Source organism: Stigmatopora argus, chromosome 15, assembly GCF_051989625.1.
Source record: "Stigmatopora argus isolate UIUO_Sarg chromosome 15, RoL_Sarg_1.0, whole genome shotgun sequence".
NCBI lineage: Eukaryota > Metazoa > Chordata > Actinopteri > Syngnathiformes > Syngnathidae > Stigmatopora > Stigmatopora argus.
The window spans coordinates 710756-734645 of NC_135401.1; the positions used below are offsets into that span (position 1 = coordinate 710756).

General features: G+C 47.0%; 3 protein-coding genes across 8 annotated transcripts in view; 1 reads left to right on the top strand and 2 right to left on the bottom strand.

The window, feature by feature from the left end:
* Window positions 1-22893, top strand: smoc1 (SPARC related modular calcium binding 1). 6 transcript variants are annotated; one of them, XM_077621501.1, is made up of 17 exons: window positions 1-81; window positions 5512-5590; window positions 9984-10530; window positions 13508-13682; window positions 13861-13947; window positions 15185-15297; window positions 17173-17272; window positions 17690-17740; window positions 18418-18465; window positions 19343-19432; window positions 19895-19975; window positions 20096-20288; window positions 20369-20451; window positions 20881-20986; window positions 21135-21382; window positions 21566-21616; window positions 22337-22893. In XM_077621501.1, the coding sequence occupies exons 3-17, from the start codon at window positions 10054-10056 to the stop codon at window positions 22348-22350; spliced, it is 1917 nt and encodes a 638-aa protein (XP_077477627.1). In that variant the 5' UTR covers window positions 1-81; window positions 5512-5590; window positions 9984-10053; the 3' UTR covers window positions 22351-22893. The 6 variants fall into 6 exon arrangements, 5 of the variants coding, with proteins under 5 accessions (XP_077477627.1, XP_077477629.1, XP_077477630.1 ...); XM_077621503.1 differs by having other exon boundaries at window positions 19376-19432; XM_077621502.1 differs by lacking the exon at window positions 1-81 and adding an exon at window positions 4019-4659.
* ccdc177 (coiled-coil domain containing 177) lies at window positions 473-4410 on the bottom strand. The gene is made up of 2 exons (XM_077621500.1): window positions 4100-4410; window positions 473-3757 (listed from the first exon to the last, which is right to left on the bottom strand). Exon 2 carries the CDS (start codon window positions 3749-3751, stop codon window positions 1499-1501), a length of 2253 nt encoding a protein of 750 aa, XP_077477626.1. The 5' UTR covers window positions 3752-3757; window positions 4100-4410; the 3' UTR covers window positions 473-1498.
* Window positions 22701-23890, bottom strand: part of LOC144090179 (uncharacterized) — a 17776-nt gene continuing 16586 nt past the window's right edge. Inside the window, exons 5-7 of the mRNA XM_077621511.1 lie at window positions 23283-23435; window positions 23151-23210; window positions 22701-22831 (exon numbers count right to left, since the gene is read on the bottom strand). Coding sequence (XP_077477637.1) covers window positions 22794-22831; window positions 23151-23210; window positions 23283-23435 — 251 coding nt within the window. The 3' untranslated portion in view covers window positions 22701-22793. The remainder of the gene's footprint in view (window positions 22832-23150; window positions 23211-23282; window positions 23436-23890) is intronic.

The window sequence follows — 23890 nt, forward strand, 5'->3', positions numbered from 1 at the left end:
GACGACATCTTCGTATTTATCGTTTTCAACGCTGGATACTTCCGTAATTTTTGGACTCGTTTCCAAGGATTATCCCTATCTGTAAGTTATATTTATGTTATATTTTTCATCTATGGCAAGAAATATGTTAGCGTTTGTGTTCATATATATTCACCTGGCATGTAAATAAGGTGAATCGGCGCTAATTACCCTCGGTATTCCATTACGTGTTAGCATTAAGCTAGCAGGTGCACGGGAAAAGTTGAAAATGTTTGGTATTTTAATGCTCAATATTTCAACGTCATGCGTTATTTATTCTGTGTGTGATTAATGCGGCTTTTATACTCAACTGAATGTAAGTTTGCGATTGAAAATCCGTTGTTTTTAAAACCGTTTCATCAGCATGATTGCGTTAAAGTCCCATCCTTAACAAGTGAAGTCGTCAAAAGGTAAGTTTTTTAAGGAGGTTAATAATATACACAAGACAAATCCGTCATCAAAGGAACGACTTGTTTAATCAGCTTTTGATTGCTATATTGCCATAAACGGTTTTGGACTGAATTCTAGCCACACCTGAATTGAACACGGACAATCTGGGATGGGGGCGGGGCTTGGCACCATTTTGGGGGGGCAGAAAAAGGAACCGGCTCGATGCAAAAATAACTAGTCTTTAAACCTCGTTCACCCCTCAAAAAGCACATAAAAAGTCTTTCAAAAGTGTTGAAATGCGTCTGCGTAGCTCGATGAGTTTTTGGCTTCCCCGATTCATCTCACGGACCTAAAAAAAACATTGACATTGACTTAGCAGTACATTTTTCCCTAACTAGTTTTGAGATTTTACTGACCCAGAAAAAGCAAACCAGTCCTAGAATGTAACTAAATGTCGGCGGGCTAAATGGATTCTATTTTTGGCCTTGAGCGATGACTTAAATTGATGATATTAGCTACGGTTAAATGTGTGTATTATGTATTCATGTATCATTTTGTACCTTGACCCTACCCTGTTTTGAGCAAATCCCCTGAATTATTGTGGATATAAATGGTGCCACCTAGGGCAAACTTTTTCATTCCAATTTCTAAGAGGAATCCTTTTGTTTCCACCAATCTGGCATCTGGAACCAAAACCTGAACCCATGGTGCCCCTTGAGGACCACGCCTGACAAGTGTTTAGCTGTAGCCCTTAGCTCAGGGTTTCCCCAACTTTGGTCCCGGAAGACCCCCCGGAAAACTGTCCGGAACCTTGAGAACCGTCCTGATGGATTTCATTCAGTCCGGTTGGGGCCTCTCCCTGCCTTAGCTTGTGCGTAGCTAGCAGAGATGATGTGGAGAAGAGGAGCACATTCGGTGATGGTGGACTTGGAACCTTGTTTTCCCCCTTCTGGGATGCCCCCACGGGAGTCCTCCACCAGGAACCGAACCCGTCGAAAGGAAGGACTGATGCGGGAGAGTAAAAAAACCACAGACTACTTGCTCTTTTTGAGGGGCAGCGGGGAGGAAAGCGCCGAGCTAGCGGTCGCTACTACTTGTCGTCCAGGCCGGCTTTGAGTTGCGCCTCCAGCGCCATCTTGTCAAAGGTGCGCACGTTGGTCTCCTCGCGGACTTTGTCCCGCACGTGGAAGGAGGCGCGCGCCACCGAGCGGGCGCTCTCCAACACGGCGCGCTTCTCCTTGAAGATCTGCTCGCTCTTCTCCAGCTTGCGCTCGATGGACTGGAGGAGCTCGCGGCGCCGCCGCCGCTCCTCCTCCTCCACGCGCTGGCGGTTGAGGCGCTGCAGCCGCTCCTTCTCGCGCCGCCCCCTGGAGGCGCGGCGGGCCGTCTCCTTGGCCCGCTCCTCGGCCTGCAGCGCCGCCTGCCGTGCCCTCTCCTCGGCCTCGCGGGCGCGGGCCTCCAGGCGGCGCCGCTGCTGGCGCTCCCGGTCGTCGGCGGCCAGGCGGGCTCGCAGGATCTGCTCCTCCTCGCGCCGGGCCCTCTCGCGCAGCTCCCGGCCCCGGCGCTCCAGGAGGTGCTCGTAGTTGCCGCGGGAGCGGCTGAGCTTCTCCCGGGCGGCCAGCTCGGCCTCCCGGCACCCCTGGCGCTCGCGCCGGGCGATCTCCCGGATCAGGGCGGCGTGGCGGCGGCGCTCGGCCGCGTTGAGGCCCCGCCGCTCCTCCCGCGAGCGGTGCTGCTCCTCCTGCCGCTTGAGCTCGGCCACCGAGAGCCTCTCGGCCAGGAGCAGGCGCTCCTGCTCCAGCGCGGCGGCCCGCTCCTCCTCCAGGGCCTTGAGGTTCTGCTCCTGCAGCGACTTCTTGTGCTTCTCCTCGCGCGCCGTCCGCTGCAGCTTGCGCAGGCGCTCGCGCTCCTGCCGCTCGGACAGCTGCCGCCACTGCTCCTCGCTCTCCTCGGCCCGCCGCATCTTGGCGGCGGCCGCCCGCCGCTCCTCCCGGCCCAGCCGCTCCTGCCGCGTGGACACCTGCGTCTGCCAGGCGCGCCGGCCCTCCTGGACGGCGCGCCGCTGGTCGCGCCCGTCCCGCTCGCGCCGGAGCTCCTCCGTGCGCCGCTCGCTGTCCCACTGCAGGTGGGCGGCCTGGCGGGTCCGGCTCAGGATGTCCTCCTCCTGGTAGCGGGCCAGCATCAGCGCCGCGATCTTGCGGTCGCGCTCCGACACGGCGTCCAGCCCCCGCCGCTTGACCTCCCTGACGATGCGCTCCACCTTCTGCGTGGTCTGCGGCGAGTGACTCAGGTCCCCCAGGCTGAGGCTCCGCCCCAACAGGGAGTCGAAGGCGGCCAGCGTCCTGTCGCGGGGGCCCGGGGGCCTGGCCCGGGGCTCCCGCCGCGCCTCCCGGCCGTGCGACGAGGCGCCCGAATCCGAGGAGGTGCAGGTGTTGGAGGCGGACGAAAGCGTGTCGGACCTCCTCTGCAGGGACTCCACCGAGTGGCTCTTGGCTCGCATCTTGGGGTGCAAGTGTCCGTTGTGCCGCGGGAACGCGGCTCCGGGCGCGCCCGCCGCCGGCGCCGCCTTGGACCCCGACCCCGCCAACGTGGTCTTGGCCCTGAGGAGGACGGGAGCCCTGGCGGCGTTTCTGGGGAACGTGTTGGAGGATTTGCCGCCGGGAGGCTTGCCGACGACCGCCGCGGGCGCGGGGTACCGCTCGGGGACCGAGGGACCTGCTCCGGTCGATCGGAAAGGCGGCGCCCCCTTCGTCCCTGAGCTCTCCGGCTCGGGAGCCCGAACGACGGCGACTTTGCGCTGCTCCGGCGCCGCCGCCGCCGCGCAGGCGGCCCGCCGTTTCTCCTCCCTGACGATGCGCTCCCGCTCCTCCCTGCACTGGCGCAGCTTGCCGTGGCGTTCCCGCTCGTAGACCTCGAAGAGACCGGCCGCCACCCGCATGGAGCGGCCGGGCGCCTCGCGGGCGAATTCGGACAGCGGGCGGGAAAGCAGCTCCACGGGCTTGACGCCGCAACGGGCGCAGGCCTCCAGCGAGCGCGGGCTGGTCAGCACGTAACGGCTGCCCTCGGCCGCCGCCGAGTCAAAGTTGTACAGGTCCAGGTGCAGCTTGGGCGACGGGTCACCGTCCGCTCCCGCGGGGGACGCCGCGTGGAGGGGGCCGGGCTCGGAGCCGCCGCCGGGCGGCGTCTGGAAATCGCCTTCCTCCTCCGCCACGGCGCCGTCCGCCTGGTCCGGCAAGCGTCGCTCCTCCGGGATGGCGGCGGTTCCGGCGGTTCCCCCGCAGAGCGGCGCCGCCGCCGCCGCCGACTTGACCGTCTGCTCCTCGGCCTCGGAGGGGTCCACCATCTCGGCCTAAAACGGAAGAACGCCAAGGCGGTTCAGTTCACGGTCAGCGAGGGCGGGGGGGAGGAGCAACTCTGTGTGCACATGTGTTTGCGCTCAAGTGATCCTTTACACAGCGAACGCCTCCGGGGGCCGGCGTGACGTCACGCACGAGCCCCCGTCCCGCAACACGGCCGCTATTTTTGGACGATTTGCTAGGCCGAATGAATTGGACCCTTTTGAGAAAGACCACCTACGAAGAGGAGGATGAGGATGAGGCGTACGATGAAGGCCCCGAACCCCCGCCCACACCAGGACTTGATGGAGGATACTCACGTATGGCGTTCTATAAAAAAGAAGATATATGCTGACCTGTCAGTGTGGCAAACGTTGCTGGAAGCGCTGCTTTGTTCCCTTTTAATCCGTCCAGCTGCTCCGGTTCCCCGCATAATATCAGCTGACGTCGGAGGCCCCTCTCGGAGCACGCCAGGGAGCGCCGCGCCGCCGCCTCGACATCCCGACACTCGCCGGCTTCGCTACTTCCGCCGGATCTTCTACCGTCACGATCCAGGGAATCGAACCAGTTTTTTTTCCCTCCGAGGATGTCCAGAATCTTCGCTGGCACAGCAGCATCCCCCCTCGCCTCAGCCTCCGCCTAGGCCCCGCCTCCTCTCAGTGCCCACGATGCCCCGCCTCCTCTCATCCCAATATGCTCACTAAAGCGACGGCAATATGGACCAATGACGGAGCTGCTTTTCGCGTGGAGCGAGCTTTCCCCCCCAATAGAAGCCATCCTGTTCCATTCCCGTCAAAGTAGAAAGAATTCACCCAAGCACGTCTAATTTAAAAGCATTTTTTAAATGCGCGGACGACATGAAATGATCTAGAAAGGCAGCAGCTGTCATCGAAGGCCCGGAGGGGAAAAATACAACGTAATGCACCTTGTGTCCACTAGGGAGAGGCAGATTGCTGTTTTCCGATAGCCCAAAAAAATAGACGAATGTTCATCTCACTTTTGTGGTTTGATTAACAGTCTTATTCAGTTTTATTATGTCATTTTTTATACATTTAGTCTACTTCCTTTCACTAACCGGCTGTCATTGACAGTGATAGACGTCCAATTGTGTTAAACGGGTAGAGAAATTAATGTTTGTTTGGTGAAATGGTATCATACCAGATAGTCGTTTAACAACAAAATGTATTTTATTGGAATATTCTTGATTTAGTCTTGATGAAAATAAAGCACTCTTTTGGCAGACACCAGTGTTGGCCACCAGGAGGCAGTGCTGTGAAATAGTCAGAAGATAATTCTATGGTCTGCCACCAAGGGGAACATGGGAAATCCATGCCCGGCAACAATAATTTTGACCCAATTGCTAAATTTCGACCCATCTTACAGAATACAGATTTGCTTTTTTTCCATAATTTTGGTCGAAACGCAGACGACACCCCAAACTGGTCGCCGAGTTCGAATTTACGCCCGTGCCGTCGGGTGGCGCTAGTCGCCACCAATCCTCGAGCGAACGCCCAACAGCGACCCACTAAACTTGTGACTCGCCGGGGCGAACGGCGCCGCGTGAATCGAATTGCGTCATCTGGCTCGTTAACCGGACTTGGCGGGAAGATGAGGTCACTGGGGTCAGGTGGAGTTTTGTGGTCTGGACCGGCGGCGGCGGGTTCACGGAGAGGTCAACTCCAAACTTTTCTCGCTCATTTTTTCCACTGTGAAAACGTTATCTAAAGAAGGCTCATTGGTAAAATTCCTTTTTTTTGCTTCTCTACAGGACACGTGCAAAAGCCCGAAGGAAAGACGTTTTCCGACGCCATCCGGCGAAGAAACGCGTCTTTGTCAAGTCCGTCCAGGTGAGAATTTGTTTCCTCATCACTTCATTGATTGACATGATTAGAAAAGTGAAACGTGGGCTTGTGGCAGTCATTTTGAAAAGCCGTAACGTTTAGCGTTTAGCTCCTAACGAGCCGCGCCGTTTTCAGTTACGGAATGACGCAGGTGTTGGCCTTTACAAATGCGGCTTTCAAGCACAGAAAAAGGCCCAGCGCCCCCCCCCCCCCCCCCCGAACCCCCTTTTTTGGGGGGACAACCCCCCCAAAACACTCGACAGGCCGTCTTTGTCCCTCGACATGTTTTCTGGTGATGGTTCAGCGGCTTGTGGAAAGACTCAGCCCAGGGCCTCGTAATTAGAGCTATTGAGCTGCTGGAATTGGCACAATTAGGGGCAGGGTGAAAGCGCTTGGAGGGTGGGGGGCTTTGTGGGGTACACCGCAGATTTGGGGGGGGGGGGGTTAAGACGGTTTGAAGAGCTTGTAATGAAGTGATTAAAAAAAAAATCTGGATTTTTTTTTTAGGGGGGGGTTGCTCCAAATCGCTATTGCCACCCACCTGCAAGACCACCTGATTTTTTTATTTTTTTATTATTGAGTGGACATGGAAAATGATCTGGGTTTTTGGAGGGGAATTATGGGGGAGGAAGGACAGGAAATCTTCTTTATATCTAAAATTGTCCGGCCCACGTGAAATCAAGTTGACATTAAAGCGGCCTGCGAACCCACCTGACCGAGTCTGACACCCTTGGTTTAGAGCGTCGGCCTCACAGTTCTGAGGATGTGGGTTCGATCCCAGGTGGTTCTTCATAGTGTGCACTTGGTATGTTCTCCCTGGGGTTGTGTGGGCTTTCTTCGGGTACTCCGGTTTCCCCCAAAAAACATGCATGCTAGGCTAATTGAATGCTAAATTTTCCCTGGTTATGAGTGTGATTGGTTGTTGGTCTCCTTGTACCCTGCCATTGGCTGGCAACCCGTTCAGGGTGCATCATGCCCGTTGATGCCTGGGATAGGCTCCGGCACCCCCCAATACTCTTGTGATGATAAGCAGTTTGGAAAATGAATGAATTGTCAATTTGTTGTGATTTCTGAGAAGTGTTTTTTGTCTTTTTTTGCGGTTTTACTCATTTTTGTTGCCGGGGAGATTTGCCGACTCAACACCGATTGGACGCCTAGTGTGGTCAAAGGCGGCCAATGAGTCGCATCTTGTAGTCGGCCTCAGCCGGGGGGTGCTGGAGCCCATCCCGGCCAGCCGGGATAACGAGCGCGTCGCAAAGGAATGTTAACGAGATCACCTTAAGCGATCCCCCCCGCCGCCGGCCCCCGCCGAGATGAAAGTCGGCCGGCCCGCAAAGCCGTTGTGGGCAAAGCAACGGCGGAGGGGCGGGGTGTGAACTATTGCACCGCGCCGTCGGGCCGCGCCGCCGCACCTGCGCCGCGCTATTCAGCGCCGTGTTTACACGCTGTCAGTGGCCATTAAAGGCCTCGGCGGGGCCGGCCGGACCCCCCGCCGCCGGCGCCCAATTGAGCGGAGCGGCCGACTGATTGAATTAACAGCTCCGCGCCGGGTGGGAGGGGCTTGTTGCTGTTTGGAGAAAGGGTCAAAAGGGGGGGATTTGTTGAACGTGTCCAGCTTTGCTTTCTGTTGGCAAAGCAAAGCTGGAAATGTGAACTGGGGGCAATCGGAGGTCTCGCTCTTTACGGGACGGGGGCCGGTCGTCCCCGTGAAGAGCGTCCGTCTTTGCGTCCGTCATCCTTTCACCCGTTTCAGCGCCATTTTTTTTAAGATCTCGCTATTCCTATTACTGACTTTCTAGCTACGCTATGAGCCTTCATGAAAATTCATTTTTTTTAGACTAAACATGACATTTACGACTTGTAAATGTCATGTTTAGGCAAAAAAAAATGACGAACTATATTCGGGACGTCTGCGCTTGGGGAGTGCGAACCCGGATTTTTCATTTCGGGGTTGACGTTAGCCGGGTTCGTTCCTTTTCGCTAGCCTGGCGTCATTTCTTGGCGTTTCAGGTCAAACCGAGATGATGAGGATTAGGAAGTGAGCATACATTCATTTTTTTAACACTGCTTGTCCTCACGAGAGGGGCGCAGGGGGTGCTGGAGCCCATCCCAGCCATCGGAAATATGTGGTCAACCAATCTCACGGCACGAGGAGACTCAGGACAACCAATCATAGCTAGGATTAGGGAAAGGGTGTCAGACTCGGGTTGGTTGGTGGGCCGCGTTAACGTCAACTTGATTTCACGTGGGCCGGACCATTTTAGATATAATATTTAGATATATTTTCTATATAAATGGATTAAAAGAACTGGATTAAAAGCCCTGAATATTCAGTTTTTTTATCAATCTAAAACAATGTTTATTTGAGCTTTTTTTAAATATATTTTTTGATTTACAAAATGATTTTTGAACTAAAACACAGAAAAAATGGATTAAAAAATGACAATGATTGATTTAAAAGGGGGATAATCAGGAAATTTAATATACATCTATACTCTTCATTTGAATTTGATCCTAAAACAGAAAGTTGGCACTCATCATTTACTTACTCGGGCCGAACAAAATGATGCGGCGGGCCAGATTTGGCCCCCGGGCCGTCTTTTTGACACCTGTAGATTAGGCAATTTGGAGCGCTCAACCAGCTAGCCTAGCCTAGCATGCATGTTTTTTGGGATGTGGCAGGAAAGTGGACTACCCAGAGAAAACCCACGCGAGCTGAAATGGGCTTGAGCCCCTCGGTTTCGTTAGCTAAAACCACACTTAATTTGCTGTTTATGTTCTTGATTTCTTTGCAAGCATTAACCATCGGAAACAATTTTTTTAAAGCATTAGATTATATGGAGCTGTATTTTTTTCCCCAAAAAATAAATAAATGTCTTTACCCACTACCAAATATAGTTTTTGACGTTTGTCTGCTTTGGTGTTGTTGCAATACTTTCTGGTTCTTGTACGGGAATCCAAAATATATTAGAAAAAAGTCAATTAAGTGTAATACTAGATGTCTGCTTTAAAAGGCAGTTTGACCTGAAACGTAATTCTTTCTGGCATTAAAAAAAAAAGGTAATAATAAATCTAGTGTAGAGTGAAGTGCCTTAAGCTGTCCAAGAAGCCGTGTCCCATCCAAAATGCTTTTTAAGCCTTCAAACTCAATAAACAAAAGTATTTTAATACGTCTTTTCTATTTATTCATACATCTAAATAAAAATCCCACGACTTTTGTGTTTACGTCATACGATAGGCCACGTTTAAACAAATATCCGTTCAAAACCTCTGTGTTTTGCAAAGACGCTCCAACCTGATCGTTTGTGTCCCAAAAATCTCTTTTTAAAAGGAATAAATCATATTTGAAGTCCTTTTTATGATGACAACATATATAAGTGATAGTGTCGCAAGTCCAATCTTGGTCAGAAAACCTCATTTTAAGGTTCTTGTTTAGGAAACTTGACCCAAAATGTCCGCCCTCCAAGAGTACAGACGCTCCCCTACTTCCGAACATTCGAGTTACGAACAACGGTACATACGAACATGTCTGCAAATTGCGTTTATGTCGAAGTCGTAAGTTCGATTTTGTATTGCGCGCCTTTTTCCGAGTAGTACTTCTTTCCGCCGCTAATACCGACGAAGCCTAGCGCTGTGAGCGAGCGCTCAGCTCACCCAGCATCTACCTTCTTCTTCGTTGCAATGCGGAAGTGCGTGAATGTATCTCCAGTGCGCAAAGAACCTTTTTCATTTGTATCATGAAATATCTTATGCATCCAATATTGAATATGGTTGGTAAAAAGCTAAAGGCTTCTATTGGAGGTGCAAGGAAGAGGCAAGCCATTTCATTTGAAACGAGTGGCAATAATAACGAAGCTTGATGCGTGTCAGAAAGTGGTGAGCGTTGCACGGGAATACAACTTGAATCGTTCCACCGTCAGTACCATTTCTAAACATAAAGATGGAGCAGCAGGACCCTAATATTGAACGTTGCACAAAGTTTGCAAATCAATTGAATGATGCCATACAGCGCTACCGCATCATTTATGATGAAAAAAAGAAAACTGCAATCGTCACTAGATAGCTTCTTTCGGCCACTTTCTAGTAAATCTCTCTCTCCCTCTAATGTATGTATACAGTACTGTATGCATTCTCTCCATGTTATTAAATGTTTTTTCAGTACAAACCAATGTGTGTTACTTATACAAGCCTTAAACATACAAATGCACTTATATAAACCTTCAATATACTTACATATGCCTTAAACATAAATTATAATACAAAATATAGCACTGAGCAACTTACGAACAAATTCAACTTATGAACAATCGCTCGGAACCTAACTCCTTCGTAAGTAGGGGAGCGTCTGTATGTCATTTTCTGTATTCTAATCCTTTTAATTTTTTCTCCGTTTTTACAGTTTGAAGACATACTTCCATTCTTTGAGCAACTATCTTTCACACCAAGGACTTTTTTATCCGCCACTCCGGATGGAGCGAGGAGGCGTGGCTTGTATATCCCCCCACCCCCCCTCCAAACACGCGCATTGGTCCGGTCCGGACGTCACTCATTGGCCGGGCTCGTGTTTCCAACGCCAGTGGGCGATGACGAGCGAACGGGGGGACGGACTCCCAGAGAAAGTCAACCCGCGGAGTCCGGCGGCCGCCTCAACCCAAGTCGACGTCCCCCCCCCCGCCCACCCCTCGCCACGACGAACGGCCGCGCTGGTCCGTCCGGACCACTATGATGTGACGAGCGGAGGAGAGAGAACCAACGTGTATCGGTCCAGCCACCACCAGCCCGCTGCGGCCATGTTGCCTTCGCGCCTCGTGGGCCTTTTGGCGGCGGCGACCTGTTGTTGTCACCTCGTGATCTTCCTCCTCTGCCACCTGCCTCAACGAGTCCACGCCGGAGGAGCAGGAGGAGGAGGAGGAGGACACGGCAAGACCAAGACGCCCGCAAACAGGGTGAGTCAATCAGTCTCATGAAATTTGCTTTTTCAAAAATGTCATGTCGCAAAATGTGAGTGAGTTAGTCAAGTCTCCAAAATTCGCTTTTCAAATGTCATGGCGCAAAGTGGCGTCTTCATCAATTGCGTATGATGCCATTTTTGTTCAATTTTTATATTTATGTACAGTAATCCCTCGATTATCGCGGTTAATGTAGACCAGACATGGCCACGATAATTGAAAAACCGCAAAGTAGGGTCACCCCTATTTAAAATAAAAAAATAAATAAAAATGCAAACATTTTTTTACGTCAGTGCTGAGTTCTAGTAGCAAGCGGAGGAAAGGGGAGTGGCTTCCGCTTATGAGTTTCAGCGTGGATTTTCACATTTTTATGAACTTACAAAAAAAAGTAATTAAAAAAATACTAATAATTTCCCCCAGAAAAAAAATCTGCAATGTCGTGAAGCCACGATATTCGAGGGATTACTGTAAATTGTTGTCATTGACGGTGATAAACGTCCAATTGGCTCTCCCACCATTTGGGAAAGACCGGACCTCTCTTAAAAATAATGATCTGTCGATTTTACATATGTATATATATTTTAAGAACCTTAGTTATAATTCACATTTTTTAAGAACCTTAGTTATAATTCACATTTTTTAAGAACCTTAGTTATAATTCAGAGGGAGAGAACGCTTGATTTGGGCTAACATGGCTTCTTTTGATAGTTAATTAATTGTATAATAATGGGGATGAGTCGACCAATCAGCCCAGATAAGAAACATTTGATATTGACTGTAATATTTGGCCGTTTTTTCATTTTAGCTGTGCATTTTATGGGGGAAAAGTTGAATTCGTATCATTGTTGATTTCCTAAACAACAACAGTGACTCCAGACTTTCTACTCCTTTTCAAATATGGAACATTTATAATAAACGTTTTAAGTATACCCCCCCCCCCCCCCCCACCTCAAAAAAAAAAAAATTCAGGCAATCTTGTGGTCATTTTGTGTCCCAAATCATTGATCGACAACTTAAACAATAAATAATTCATTTGCTAGTCATTGAGTTGCTAATGAATTGAGCTGGTCAGAATTAATTAATTTGTTTTCACCACTTGTTGAAAACTAAAACAGCTGTTTGCAGGTTTTGTTTTGTTGTTTTTTTTTACTATGAAAATGTCGTTTTGAAATGCACGTACCCCAATTACTTTGATGGTGATAATAATGACGCACAATGTCTGATTATAGTAGAGAATGAAAGGAAAAAGCATTTAAGCGTACTTGAATAGCTCATTTTGTTCTTGGAGCCTTCCCAAATAAAAGGCAAAGGCAACGGCAACACTCGTCTGCTCTGATGCAATCGCTTCCTGGAAAACGCAGGATCACAAAAAAAAGTTGAATAAAGGCTGGGATGCCTTTTAACCAACCAATATACTCGTATACCTTTTTTGAGGACTCAAAACGGGTGCAGGCAAAGTTTGTGTGGGAAAGTTTTATTTCCAAGCCTCATGTGAGATGAAATGTATTTTTTTCTTTTTTTTTTTCTTTATCCTTGCGAAGGTAGAAGGCCGGCATCCATTAAAGCTCTGAGTCAGGCAGGCGTGGGGGGGGGACGGGGCGGGGGTGCCGTGGCTCACAAGTCCAAAGCTTTGGATGCTTGCAAAAGACAAACATCTTTTAGTTTCCTTGGCCCTTTTTTTTTTTTGCTCCAATCTGATCTGATCTCAAGTCAATTTGAAGGAGTCATAAAAAACGCCCATTTGCAATTTAAAAGTAAGTCAGTGCCTGTAAATTTTAGACCATTTGCTATTCATTTGGAGGGACTTTCTGCCATGCTTTCTTTCTCCCTTTTTGAGCCTTTTTAGTTGACTTCTTCTTGGTTTTAGGGCATTTTAAGGTTTTATATGAACTCTCTTTGACAATGGCGGACATTTGGGAAATTGTGCAAGGTGGAGTTGATCACACAACTCCCCAAACTTGAGGTTTTGCGGCGTCCTTGTCCAAAAAAAAAGAAAGTACAGACGCTCCCCTACTTACGAACGCAATTGGTTCCGAGCGATTGTTCATAAGTTGAATTTGTTTGTAAGTTGATTCAGTGCTATATTTTGTATTATCATTTATGTTTAAGGCCTATAGTATAAGTATATTGAATGTTTATATAAGTGCATTTGTATGTTTAAGGCTTGTATAAGTAACACGCATTGGTTTGTACTGAAAAAAAACATTTAATAAAATGGGGAGAATACATACAGTACAGAGAGAGAGAGAGAGAGAGAGAGAGAGAGAGAGAGAGAGAGAGAGAGATATGTATTAGAAAGTGGTCGAAAGAAGCGATCTAACGACGATTGCACAGTTTTCTTCTTTTTTTCATCATAAATGATGCGGTAGCACTGTATGGCATCATTCAATTGATTTGCAAACTTGGTGCAACGTTCAATATTTGGGTCCTGCTGCTCCATCTTTCTGTTTATAAATGGTACTGACGGTCGAACCATTCAAGTTGTTTTCACGTGCAACACTCCCCACTCTCACGCGCATCAAGCTTCGTTATTATTGCCACTCATTTCAAATGAAATGGCTTGCCTCTTCTTTGCAACTCCTTCAATAGAAGCCTTTTGCTTTTTACCAACCATATCAATCAAAATTGGATGCACGAGATATTTCATGATACAAATGAAAAAGGTTGTTTGCGCACTGGAGATACGTTCACGCACTTCCGCATTGCAACGAAGTGGGCAGAGGAAGGTGGATGCTAGGTGAGCTGAGCTCTGACAGCGCCAGGCATTGTCGGTATTAGCGGCGGAAAGAAGCACTACTCGGAAAAAAATACTAAATCGAACTTACGAACATTTTTCGACATAAACGCAATTTGCAGACATGTTCGTATGTACCGTTGTCCGTAAGTCGTATGTTCGTAAGTAGGGGAGCGTCTGTATTTCATTGTGTACGAAGTCCGAACATTGAAAAAAAATGTCTCCTTTTGAACGTGGCAGCGGCTGATCGGCGAGCGAGAGGGCCATTGCGGCGGGACCTGCGCGCGGCCGCAGGCCAAGCCGGTGTGCGGCTCGGATGGGCGGAGCTACGACAACGCCTGCGAGTTGCAGAGAGCGCGATGCAAAGACAAGACGTTGACGCTGACGTTGGCGCACCGCGGACGCTGTAGTCGAGGTGAGCGCCGTAGAGGAGGAGGAGCTTTGTGACGGAAGATCGTCTGCATATTTAATAGTGTTTCTGGGTGTGGCTCTCAATGAATTACATTTATGAATATGGATTGTCGATGGCCGTGTCTTCTTATTTAATATACCAGTGAATAGTTCTGACATTTTGTCCCCTTTTTGGTCCGCAGGAAGAAATTGGACCAAATCGGAGCAGTCGGCGGCCGCGGCGCTCTCGCCGACGCCCTCGTCCGTGGTCGAAGACGCCGCCCAAACAGGTCAGTCGGTGATATTGGAGGAACGGCGTGCAAAAAATGTGAATTTAATCAAAGTCAAAAAGCCTTTATTGTCATTTTACAACAGCTGCGTATCACCAAATTTAGAGGTGCTACTCCACAAAGTGCGCGTTTCCCAATAAAAACATAAATAAGTAAATTAAGACCTACCGTATGCATGCATGTACATCTGTGTATGTATGTATAGGTGTATGTACACGTATGTGTATATGTATGTGTATTTATATACTTCAGCAACACGGTTATTTATTTATATATTTATTCATGTATTTATTTATTAACCCACTTATTACCTATCTATTGATGTCTAAAATGTCTTTTTCTGTGTCTGTATTCTCACCCTCTTGCTACTGTGACAACCAAATTTCCCGAATACGGGATGAATAAAGTTATCCAATCCAAGTCATGTAAAAAAGTCACAAGATAATAGAATATTCTAAAAAATATTTTAAAAAAAAAAGGGAATTTCAAAATGAGGTCAAAAATCAAGTAAAACGCTGAAAATCTTTAACAGCTCATTTTTACAATCCCGAACAGGCTGTAATAGTCCAATAAAAACATCCAAATGCTGTTTTGAAGAAAACAGACAAAATGCCTTTGAATATTAATGATGTGAAAATGCAGAGATCCAAAAACACAATGTGTGGGCCAGCTGCGTGAGGCTCCGGCACCCCGCCACCCAAATGAGGAAAATGAAAGTCAATAGGACCACATTTAGACTCATGAAATTCATTTCTCCTATTTTTTTAATACATTTTTTTCAAAGCCCTCCATAAGACCTTTTTATTTCTTTGATGAACTTCTTTTCCTCCCCAAACTTGACGTTTCAACTCCAAACAAATCTTTTACGATCTCATTAGCTCGGGGGGATAAAAAAAAAAAAAAGTGGACACCAGTGAAAAGATGTTTTTGATTTTCCGCCTGTCGACTGGCGTGTAATGTTTCACAGACGTCCGTCTATCCGTCTGCCCACGGTGGACACCCCGAGGAGCGGCCATTGATCGGAAAGCCCGTGACCTTTCAAAAAAAAAAAAACGCTCCATTTTTGGTCAGGCGCCCGCCGGCGCCGTCGTCGTCGTCTCGCCGGACCTTCGTCTGAGTCCGGCGTGAAGGAAAGCTGGGCTGGGATCAGACGTTTGGCAGAAGCTAAAGTGTCTGGAAGTCAAAAACAAGGAAAAAAGAAGGCCATCTCACCTCTGACGTTTGTCTCCGATTACAGAGGAGGGTCCGTCCAAGTGTCGCGTGGAGAGAGGCCAGGCTTTGGAGCAGGCCCGAAGACCCCAAGAGTCCACCTTTGTTCCCGAATGCAACGAGGACGGCTCCTTTGCGCCGGTATGCTCCGATAGACAATGACCACACTACTATAAGATATATTTTTTTATATAGTTGACTCTGGAGTGACTTGTATAATAACAAATTTCACATATTTTATACTTGCTGGCCATGGAGTAAACATATCCCACGACCAGCCGCTAGAGGGCACTAATGCCAAGAAATAGTAGCGCAGTACAGTATGTGTCAAAGTGGCGGCCCGGGGGCCAAATCTGGCCCGCCGCATCATTTTGTGTGGCCCGGGAAAGTCATTGATGAGTGGCGACTTTCTGTTTTAGGATCAAATTCAAATGAAGAGGATAGATGCATATTACATTTCCTGATTTTCCCCCTTTTAAATCAATCACTGTCAAAAATCATTTTGTAAAATCTAAAAATATATTAAAAAAAAGATACAATAAACATTGTTTTAGATCTATAAAAAACGGAATATTCAGGGTTTTTAATCCAGTTTTTTTAATCCAGGGGTGTCAGACTTGGGTTGGTTGGCGGGCCGCTTTAACGTCAACTTGATTTCACGTGGGCCGGACCATTTTAGATAGAATATTTTGATTTAAAAAAAAAAATAGATTTAAACAACTGGATTAAAATACCCTGAATATTCCGTTTTTTATAGATCTAAAACAATGCTTATTTTACCTTTTTTTAAATATCTTTTTAGATTTTACAAAATGAATTTTGAAGTAAAAACACAGAAAAGATGGATTAAAAAATGATAATGATTGATTTAAAAGGGGGAAAATCAGGAAAATGGAATATACATCTCTACTCTTCATTTGAATTTGATCCTAAAACGGAAAGTGGGCACTCATCATTGACTTTACCGGGCCACACAAAATGATGCGACGGGCCAGATTTGGCCCCCGGGCCACCACTTTGACACATGTGCAGTCTATTGTTTCCGTTAGTCTTACTTCCATATCCAGAACAAGTCAAGCTTACATAGAAAAGGGCTTTTGGGTATATGACATACTGTATTCCTATCAGTTGATATATATATATTTTAATATAAAATAATAAAGTATAGAAATGATATATTTAAATGTATAATGTAATGGCCAGTGATATAGTATTCCACAAAATGTAGGTTTTCATAAAGAGCAAAGCTTTTCCGCAATACGAGTGCAATCAGTGGATTGGCGTCAGATGCGTCTCGCAGCCCAACCCCCGCTGGTTCAAGTCTATCAGCTCGGTCGCTCAGGGCTGGATGCTTTGGAACAAGGGTGTCCAACTCGGTCGGGTTGCTTCGCGGGCCGCAATAACGTCAACTCCATTTCATGTGGGCCGGACCATTTTAGATATCATATTTACATTATTATTTTTTTATTGGATTATAAGAACTGGATCAAAATCCCTGAATATTCAGTTTTTATAGATCTAAAACTTGATTTGAACTTTTTTTCTTAGTAAGGCAAAATATCTAATAATCATTTGTGTTTCATTTCAAATGGAAACTTTTTTTTTTAATTATATTCAATATTAAAGTGGAAGACGTAAAATATTTTTTATATATTTATTTTTAGATTTTACAAAATGCTTTTTGACCTAAAAACACCAAAAGAAAAAAAACTGATAAAAAATTGCACTTATTGATTTAAAAGGAGGAAAATCAGGAAATTTAATATACATCTATATCTATCATTTGAAAAAATCGAAATATTCTATCTAAAATGGTCCGGCCCACGTGAAATCAAGTTGACGTTAAAGCGGCCCGCCAACCGACCCGAGTCTGACACCCTTGGCATAGCTTGACCACGTACTGTTCTTTTGTTTCATTTTTATTGTGTATTGTTTGGCCGATGCGGCTTATAGGCTGCAAAATACGGTATTTAAAGTGTGTATACAATCATTGGATTTGATGTGGTTTCTGTGCAGGTGCAGTGTCACACTCTGACGGGCTACTGCTGGTGCGTCACCGCCGACGGGAAGCCAGTGAGCGGCTCTTCGGTGCACAACAGGACGCCGGTGTGTTCAGGTACTTTGTGGGTTTTTTGGGGGGGGGGGGTCGGTGGGTCCCCTTGACAAATTTGGTGGGAATCGGTCCAAAATGTGGAAATGAAGTCAAAACCTTTTTAAAAGATGAGATCTTCCTCACGTTCATGTCCCACGAGAAGAAGAAACTGGAGATTGTTGTGGCATCCACGCACTTTTCCCACGTTGGCGGACTCTCGTCTTCCTTGTCTGATAGTCCCACAATTCCTAAGATAGGAATATTTTTCAGAAAAAGGTCGTTGACCTCTGACCAGTTTTCTTCTGGTCTCTTCGCCCACCCTTCAAGCACAATATTTTTTTTCCCTGCTCTCGTACTCGGGCGACCATTCTCCAGCCAGCGACAGATGTTGACCGCCACGCCCGCCGCGTGTCGGGCGTCAATCATGTGTACGTTTTGCAGGAAACTTCCACGACTTTTTGGGAAGTTACGGCGAGACGAGCGCGCTGACAGGTAGTACCGTCCGTCCTTCCGTCGTCCAATGGACATCCTGTTTGAGTCTCTTGCTCGCATCCTACCGATACCGACCTAGCATGTCACCCCCAGCATGCGGAGTCGGGGGGTTTCTATTCAGCATTGTTGTTCTATTTTTCGTTTATAATGGCACTCAAGTTTTATTTTGACCCTTTTTTAATAATGTACATGCGCTTTTTTTCCCGGAATGCCACCATTTTCCACGATTTCAGCACAAAAAGACCGACGCAGAGCTGTCAAATGTCAATCTTTTGGTAGTTTGTGACGCCCGTTTTTCATACTACAAAATCCGCATTTTGTATCAAAACGACCAATAACTTGAGCTGTTATTTTTCAGCAAAAAATAATTCCAATTTGTGGTTTTGGGCCGGCCGTTTTAACTTTAGCATTTTGGACGTTATCCATTATTTTGAAAGTAGCGCGCTCACTTCCTTTTAGGGTCATGGTTGATTTGCCGTTTGCGTTTTTGATTTTATTTTTGCAAGATTTTTTTTGAAAAGCATCAGATAATATTAAGATTTATTTTTGTTCATGCCAGAACATCTGAAAATTCTCTTTTACCCGCTAGCAAATGCGCTTTTGGACGTTTGGCAGCTCTGCCAGAACGCCAAAACGTGGTTGCCAATGACTTTTTTGTATTCTCTCTGACCGGACAGGCTCGGCGACCGACAGACCGCCCGGACCGGCAAACTCCGGTCGAAAAGGTGAGTTGACTTTAAGAAAGGCTTCCTCCTTTTTACCCCGGCATGCCGATAAGCGTTTTCCGCCGCTCTCTTATCCGATGATGGGAGGACCGTCGGTTTGTTTCCTCGACCGAAAGGACAACTTAATCCGACGCGGGTTGTCTGTGCTTTGCTTTTGACCGAATTGCGTCCTTAAGGAACGTTCCGGATGCCCCAAAGCTGCACCCGGGTGAGTATTTCCCCCGTTACGTAAGATGCACGCCATCTCATTCCTCCATTTCTTTTGTGTAATGCACATTTTAGAGAGCACTTTTTCAAATGAACAGAATAGACACCCATCATAATTATTCTACCGGACCACCAGGACGCTTGGGGGCGGCCTTTACTGACCCAATTTTGTTGGTTGTGGGGGTCTTGGGTCTTCCAATGTTAAGTGTGTGAGTGTGTGTGCTTCTTGATCTTCAAAAAAAAAAGTGTGTTCAAGCGTGACCGGACGATTCGCCGAAAGACGTTTGGCCGACGGACAGTTCGCCGAACGCCCTGTAACGGGCCATATATGGCCCGCGGGCCGAGGTTGAAAAACATGTACACGCACGATCCGGGGTTGGGGCGAGCGCGCAAATCCCGTTTTGGCGAAACGTCCGTTCGGCAAACTGTCCGTCGGCCAAACGTCTTTTGGCGAATCGTCCAAGTACCGTGTTCAAATGCAAAGCTGTTTTGATGTTAGTTCGAGAGCCGCTTAATCATGTGTGTGTGGGTGGGTGGTTATGTTTTGTGCGTGGGTGTGCTTGGGTGCGCGTGGGTATGCGTGGGTGTGTGTGCCCCGGCCGGGCCTTGTGCAAATCCCAACCATTCAACACTTGTGGAGAGTAGATTGTATTAACGTCAATAATGGCAGTGTCTTTCCGTTTCTTTCTCACCCTCAATCCAGACGACGGCTCCAAGGCCACGCCCACCACCGAGACCCTGGTCCCTCCCGAGGGCGAAGGTGAGAGTCCCCCAATGGGCTTCCAATCCAATACTTGAACACTTCCCCGATACGTTCTAAAAGAGGCCATGGGAGTTTTTCAGCAAATGGTCGCCGGTGATTGGTCGCCTCCCATCTTTGTGTGAGCGTTCGGACCGTGGCGGCTTGTCTTTTGGGTCTCCTCGAATCTAGCCTCAATTTAAAAATGGTAAAATTTAAAATGCTAAATGGAGAGTATTGCATTTATCTACCGTATTATCCGGATTATAAGTCGCTTTTCTATTTTCTTCATAGCTTGAACTGCGACTGATACTCGAGTTATGTTTTTTTTAGGCTATAATGATCTGCAAACCCCTTATGTTGACAAATGCCATATGGGTCACGGAGGGTGTCGCAGCTCATCTCGACTCGCGTTCAAATCTCCTGACTGTCATTGAATATTTCATTAAAATAAAGTTGTAATGTAATGTGATGTAATTTCAGAGATCACCGCCCCGACGCTGTGGATCAAACAGTTGGTTTACAAGGAGAACAAACAGAACAGCTCCACGTCCAGGAAGCAAGGTGAGATTGACGCTAGATGAAGCCAAATCAATCCCACTTTAGATTGAATTTGATCTTGGATGGCAAGTGGGCGGGGCCCGAGTTGACTCAGGTTCTTGTCGTCTTTTTTTTTTCTTTTAGAGAAAATTCCCTCTTGCGACCAGGAACGACAAAGCGCCTTGGACGAGGCGGCGCAGAACCCCCGCGAGGCGGTCTTCGTCCCGGACTGCGGGCCCGGCGTCCTCTACCGGCCCGTCCAGTGTCACCAATCCACCGGCTACTGTTGGTGCGTGCTGGTGGACACCGGGCGACCCATTCCGGGAACTTCCACCAGGTGATCTACGTCCCACGCGGATTTCTTGGATTTTGTCCTAAAGACGGGATTGACCATTCCTTCCCCGTGCATCTCGACAGGTATCAGACGCCGGAATGTGACGCCGCCGCCCGTTCTCGCAGTTCCGACGCCGAAGATCCGTTCCAGGGCCGAGAACTGACAGGTTTTTATTCTTTTTTTTAAACATTTAACGTTGACATTTGGGTGGCTTTATTATTTTCCTGATCAGAGATTCGTGTAGAATGCGTTTTTTTCTTCGCTATGCTAACACGGAGCTTCCGATCTCACCTCATTGGCAGAATTATGGGTAATATTCATTGGCATTTCATTTAGCTCAGACAAAGTACACGGTTGTGTTCGCGCCTGACGTCTTTGCCTTTAAATTTGACCAAATGAAATCTTGATTGGTTCCCCCCCAACGTCACACACACGGCGACCTAAAGATGTTTCCAATTAAGTGTAACAGGTGGGTTCTTTCTCCCCGTTAGATCACAATTTAGCTGTTATCTCTGTTAACATTTGCTGTCTGTTTTCCATTATAATAAAGAAAAAGAACTTTTTATAATTGGCTCTGTTTTCTGTTTTGTTTCAGGCTGCCCTGAAGGGAAAAAAGTGGAATTTCTGACAAGCCTGTTGGACGCCCTGACCACGGACATGGTTCAAGCCATAAACTCACCGGCGCCCTCTGGCGGTGGGAGGTAGGTCACGACGTCAAATGCGCTTTAATTGACAACTTGGAATTCTGGACGAGTTGCACATACGATATATGTACATCTATCTTCCCACTCTCAACAAGGAAGACACTTTGAGGTAATTGTTTAAATTGTATTTTTTTTTTAATAACAGCAGGTTAGCGGAGCCCGACCCCAGCCACACGCTGGAAGAACGGGCGGTGCTGTGGTACTTTGGGCAGCTGGACGCCAACGGCGACCGCGGCGTGACCAAGAAGGAGCTGAAGCCGTTCAAGAAGTACCTGAAGAAGAAAGCCAAGCCCAAGAAGTGCGCCCGCCGCTTCGCCGACTACTGCGACCTGAACAAGGACAGGGCCGTCTCGCTCCCCGAGCTCCAGGGCTGCCTCGGAGTTGCTAAAAACGGTAAAAAAAAAAAAACAACAAAAGTCAATAACACACAGACACAATGCATAGAGTCATTTTTAGCGCTCTTTAATGAAGTAGGCTAAAATGACTCTCGTCTCAGTAACCATTTTTCATCACAAATCTAAAAAAAAACATGTTTTGCATTTCAATGGATTGACTTGTGACTTTTGACTTTGACAGGCTCGACGGCAAACGGCAACAACGGGACGAGGCAAGGAACAAAAGTCTTTGGTAAGAGTCACTAACTCATTCTACTACTTTAACCAATCACCCTTAGCTAAGAGTTTTCTCTTTCAACCCAATTGACACGCACAAAAGTCATTCATTAACTGCCAACCCTCCGTCTTCAAACCGTTCATTTTTGACCAGGGCGGTCATTTTCTCCGCCAAATTGACCCTGAGAAATTTGCCTGGCCTTTGGGTTATTGCCATACAAATAAACAAAAGTCACTCTAAATTGCTTTCCATATTAATAAAGCGGCCCGATGAATAATTCAACTTAACCAAAGACAAACCTGTTCCCGTTGTAAGTGTACGCTGAGCAAACTGTCTTTTGCATAAAAAGATGCACACGACCTATTAAGAAGGCACCATTGAGGAATACAAGTCAAACTAATAAAAGTATTCAGTTGCCGCAGCGTTGCCAGATTGGGTGACTAACATGGAAAGCAATTTAGATGGACTTTTATTTATATGTATGGCAATAACCCAAAGGCCAGGAAAATTTCTCAGGGTCAACTTGGCGGAGAAAATGGCCACCCTGGTCAGAAATGAACGGAGGGTTAGCAGGAAATGACTTTTGTGATTTATGTGCATGTTAATTAGCTTGAAAGAAAAAAAACTGATAAAAGTGTCCTCCTACCATGTTCAGTTGCCGCCGCGTTGCCAGATTGGGTGGCTAATTCTCCTGTATTGGTGACGGTTGACATTGTTTGCGTCTCGTGTTCGCAGGTCGCCCGGCGTGAGAGGCGATGGAGAACGGGAGGAAGGCCACGCCGCCGCCGCCGCCGCCGTCGTGCTGAAAAGAAACAAAAAAAAGACAAGTCAGAGAGTAAATAACTTTTCCTACAGACTAATACACAAACGTGAAAAAAAAACATTTGCACTTTTCCTTCTCATTGTTGACATTTTACCTTCATACTTTGGATTGTTGGTGGTTTTGACGCAACTGATAAATAGAGTGGGAGAATACGTACGTTAAGTGGGCGCTTAAAAGGCTCAAAGGCACTTGGGGATGGGCGGAATGCGTCCTTTTTAGTCCGTTGTGAAATTTGGGAGTAAAGAGCTTGGCCTAAGGGGAGAAAAAAAAGCAGATTTTTTGTCAAAACGGTTCAAACTTACCTTAAGAGTTTTAGGGATTTTGAGCATTTTTGTTATTGCCCATCCAACGATGGACGCGTGTGAGATTTCAACGGTGACTCTTGACGTCGAATGGATCCCGTTGCACTGGAAAGAGATAAAAAAATTCCTATAAGTGACAATTTAGGCTGGAGAAATTGGGAGAAAAACAAAAAGGCTTTATCAGATTATAGCAATTATTCATGGGGAACCATCACTGTAGTATTTGCTTTTTTAAAAATATTTACATAGTTTTTTTTCTATTATGGAGGTATTCTACACTATGTTTCTTCGCAAATCTTGAAAAGTTAAGCACTGAACAGTTACAAATATTGACTTACTTAAACGGAGTTCTGAAAATGGACTTGGTACAGAAATCTGAAGGAAAACAACAATCCAGAATGTGAACATTAAAATTTGCACGTACTGCGATTCCATGGAGACGTCGGCGATGCTTTGGAGATCCGTCTTTTGTCTGTAACTCCATCTAAAGTTGACCATAATAAAAAGTCATTACAACACAAAAAGAGCCGCCTGGTGTGAGTTTTTTCGTGCCAACCTTTTGGAATCTTAATTTGAAGGCGTCCGCCGAGTGTTTCCAGACCGGCCGGCGCAATCAGCGCTAATTCGAAGAGCGTCGTCTTCCCGAAGACAAGATTGCTCACGGGAGGCCACTTTTCTTTCCCTGGCAAACTCCCAAAATGTCTGTCATCTGTGGACAAGAACAGAACATGTTAGTTAGATCAGGTGGCCGGCGTTACCGTATTTTCTGGCATATTAGCCGCCTCTGAAAAAGCCGTACCCTTTAAAACTGCCTTAAAATGGTTGAATTTGACAATTTCTCGCGTATAAACGGCCCCCTGACTCGCAATTTTAATAGGGAGTACAAACGTGTTACCTATAAGAGAAATTCTTTAGAAAAATCATCAAAGTCACGTGCTATTTCTGAGATTTATGAATTTATTGCTAGATTGCATATTCTTAAAGGGTGTTACGGCCTGCACGTAGACAAATTGAAAAAGGAAGTCGTGTGAGCGGTACAACTAGGAAGTGTGTCCATAGCGGTCTAGTTTAATTACCAGTAAAAGTTAAGATGGCGGCGCCCTGAGCGAGCAATGGCAGGCACAAATAACAGTTTTTGTGCCTTTTTTGCAAGAAACGTTTTTT

What these genes read in the sequence shown, in the direction of transcription:
- ccdc177 (XM_077621500.1), bottom strand. Translation starts at nt 3,751, where the DNA reads ATGGTGGACCCCTCCGAGGCCGAGGAGCAGACGGTCAAGTCGGCGGCG.
- smoc1 (XM_077621501.1), top strand. Translation starts at nt 10,054, where the DNA reads ATGGAGCGAGGAGGCGTGGCTTGTATATCCCCCCACCCCCCCTCCAAA. An exon ending in CTCCACGTCCAGGAAGCAAG is followed by an intron (nt 19,976 to 20,095) that starts GTGAGATTGACG and finishes TTTTTCTTTTAG; the next exon opens with AGAAAATTCCCTCTTGCGAC. An exon ending in GCGCCCTCTGGCGGTGGGAG is followed by an intron (nt 20,987 to 21,134) that starts GTAGGTCACGAC and finishes TTTTAATAACAG; the next exon opens with CAGGTTAGCGGAGCCCGACC.